At 40.5% G+C, this 3,102-nt stretch overlaps 1 protein-coding gene across 1 annotated transcript; it reads left to right on the forward strand.

Moving 5' to 3' along the window:
* The first annotated feature begins 1,098 nt into the window (after window positions 1-1,098).
* LOC112189947 (leucine-rich repeat extensin-like protein 3) lies at window positions 1,099-2,759 on the forward strand. The gene has a single exon (XM_024329345.2). The coding sequence runs from the start codon at window positions 1,831-1,833 to the stop codon at window positions 2,326-2,328; it is 498 nt and encodes a 165-aa protein (XP_024185113.1). The 5' UTR covers window positions 1,099-1,830; the 3' UTR covers window positions 2,329-2,759.
* The last annotated feature ends 343 nt before the right edge of the window (window positions 2,760-3,102 follow it).

A 3,102-nucleotide genomic window follows, 5' to 3' on the forward strand; every position in this document is an offset into this window, starting at 1 on the left:
GACGGAAGTGTGGGATCGGACCCCACAAGGCAAAATGCCACCTTCTGTGCTCCTCCTCCCCTCCATCAAAATGACAACAAGCACTTCTAAATACTGAAGTGAACCAAATCCGGTAAGAGGATAATGTAGCAGACTTATTTACTAAGTCGTTACCAAAATCCACCTTCGAGAAACATGTGACGAGCATCGGATTGAGAAAGTTATCCGAACTCCCATGATTGTAGCAATCAGGGGGAGATATTGACATCAGGGGGAGACATGATGTCTACATGTTCGATCTCAAAGAGTAAATGACGTGTTGTGCTCTTTTTGTCCTTCGACCAGGGTTATTTTTGTCCCACAGAGTTTTTGTTACCTGGCAAGGTTTTTAACGAGGCAACAATCAAAGCGTCATCACCAAGTTTGAGCGACACAAGAGGGAGTGTTGAAGGATATCGACATAATGTGTGCCTCTACAAACTAGGGTTTAAGATTGTAATAGGAAAGTATTATAGGTATTCAATTGTATTCGGATTCTCTTACCTTTTGTATACCTTGTAACTCCCTATATAAGGGCTCTTATTATCAATAATAAACACACAATTCTATTCTCCTATAACATTGAGAATATTATTTAATTTTCAAAATAATTATCAACAAGTAACATCACGTTTTTACTCGAATTAGATGAACAATGAGAGGTGAATATACTAATTCTTTTTGTTGATTTGAATGATCTCTTTTAATATCCTATGACATAAATGGTTACAACAAACTATCAATTTAACCATATACTGATATACAGAGTAGTTTTGATTTAAATTTTAACAAAAAATAGTGAAATTTAGTTACTCAAAATGCATTTTAATTATTGAACCTTTATTCCTTGTTTCATTTTCTAAAACTTCTGATTTTGGCATTGGGCCGAACCGACTGAAAATGTAGATCTAGACGCAACTTACCCTCAACTGCAGGATTTGCAACGCATTAGATCTGTATTTATCATTTTTAATTTAGAAATTTGGTAAATGTATATATCATATCTCAGATTGGGCACACATTTAATCTTATAATTGGTTCGGCTGACTGACACCTTGTAACTAAAAGTCGCATACCACCTCTGAAATTTTTTTGTCACCAACTTCATCATAACAATTGGACAAGTCACAAAGCTACACAGTCTCTCTCTCTCTCTCTCTCTCACTGTTAGAGAAACAGAAACAGAACAGCTTAGAGGTTGTTGCTAGGCAAATGCATGATTAACCCAAATTAGCCCCAGCCGTTGAATCCCGCGTAGACTCTCTTCTTCTTCGCTGTCCCTCTCTCTCTCTCTCTCTCTCTCTCTCTCTCTCTGTGTTTTACAGAAGGTCACAAAGTAACCATCTTTCCCCAATTTATGTTCTTTCTCAACGACCCATTTTGACTGATTCTGCTATTTCATTTCAGCAGCGACCCGAAAATTCCCAAACACCTAGACTTTGTGGAACCCATTTGAATTTGGCTCCAGGTCCTTGTCTGAATTTGATCGGGGACACCCAGATTGGAAGGTCAAGCTCAATCAAGAACCCTAGACCTGTGTGACCAAGTCAAGCCCCAAAAGAGGACGAAACCGAGCATCTGGGGCCAATCCAAGTTGACCCAATCGGGGTCGAAATTTCAAGGAAGGAGAGGATATTACCAAGACCCTGATCGGATTCAGAAACCCTAGTTCTCTGAAAGGGAGCAAGGTATTTGAATTCATTCTGATGAGGAGAAAATCAAGAATCTTGGGTTAGACCCAGATGCGGGAGTGCTCCAGAGACCCCTAATTCTGCTTGAAAAGTTCAAGTGCTCTCTGTGCTTGTTGATTTCATGGAACCGCCATTGTCAAGCTTGATCTTTGTGTTCATCATTACCATATGTGCTCTTCTGGTTGATTCTCAATCCCAAAATGTCAACTCACCGCCTCCGCCTCCGCCTCCCCCACCGCCTCCGCCACCGCCGTCACCATCTCCACCGCCACTGCTACTGGAATCTTCATCCTCACCACCTCCGCCCCATTCGCAGACTCCACAACCTAAACCAGACTCTTCCACAGCACAACCTCCGCAGGAATCTCAAAGTCCACCCCCGCCACCTGCTCGGCCCCCAAATCACTCCAATAGACCACCATCGCCTCGCAGCCGGCACAACAAGCACCACCCGCCACCTCCACCGCCTCGTAAGGGGCACAATTACAATGCAGGGAAGAAGGTTGGGCTCTTGTTTGCCGGTATTGCTGCCATTCTTCAGATTGGTGTAGTTGGGTTCTTGGTTTTCAAAAGGAACCAGCTTCTCAAGGTCAGGGATAGATATGAGAATTGTTCTTGAATATTAAGTATCGGATTGCTTACACATTCTTTTGTTTGGATGAGAGCACTGGTTTGAAAGTTCTTTGATTAGCTGGTTATACTGGGGCTTTAATTGAATTGAGATTCTTTTGTGAGGCGCGGACAGTGTATGAATTGAGATTGATGGATATGAACTTCGAATGGATCCAGCTTCGCTGGCTCCATTCTGCCCCCTCCCGGTTGCTCTGTAAATTGGTTATTGTTGCTTGTAATTTTTTCTTCATGTTTCTTCATTATGTTGATTTTTTTATGTTCTTTTAGCTTGTCTACACGGCTTACAATTTGAAGTAGAAGAAACCATTTTAGGCTTTGTGTCATGAATGACTTTTTTTTTCCTTGCTAACTTTGACAATGTGAATGTATAACAAGATTCATGGAAGAATTACAATGACAAGATCTAGTTTCTCATTTCCTATTAGTGCAATGATCTCTTTGGTGGGTTTATGTTACTGTTGTGCTCTAAATTGTGTTGCATCTTTGAAAGCATTCATAGCTGTGTATATGCATTTTACTATTGGTTTTTTTTTTTAATATCTAGAAACGTATGCACATTCTACATGCATTTGATATTTTGATTGGGTGAACTCACTATAGTTAGTTTGTCATTGGTTTGTTGATTTGTGCATGAATGCTGGAGACTTGAAGTCATGCTAGAAATTCTGTTTTTTGTTATGTGTGAGCTACGTTTGCAGATTACACTGGTATGTAATAGTGAAGCCTTTTTTTATTCCCTTGGTTGTGTGAAATTGGGTAG

The sequence above is a fragment of the Rosa chinensis genome, chromosome 2 (genome assembly GCF_002994745.2).
Source record: "Rosa chinensis cultivar Old Blush chromosome 2, RchiOBHm-V2, whole genome shotgun sequence".
NCBI lineage: Eukaryota > Viridiplantae > Streptophyta > Magnoliopsida > Rosales > Rosaceae > Rosa > Rosa chinensis.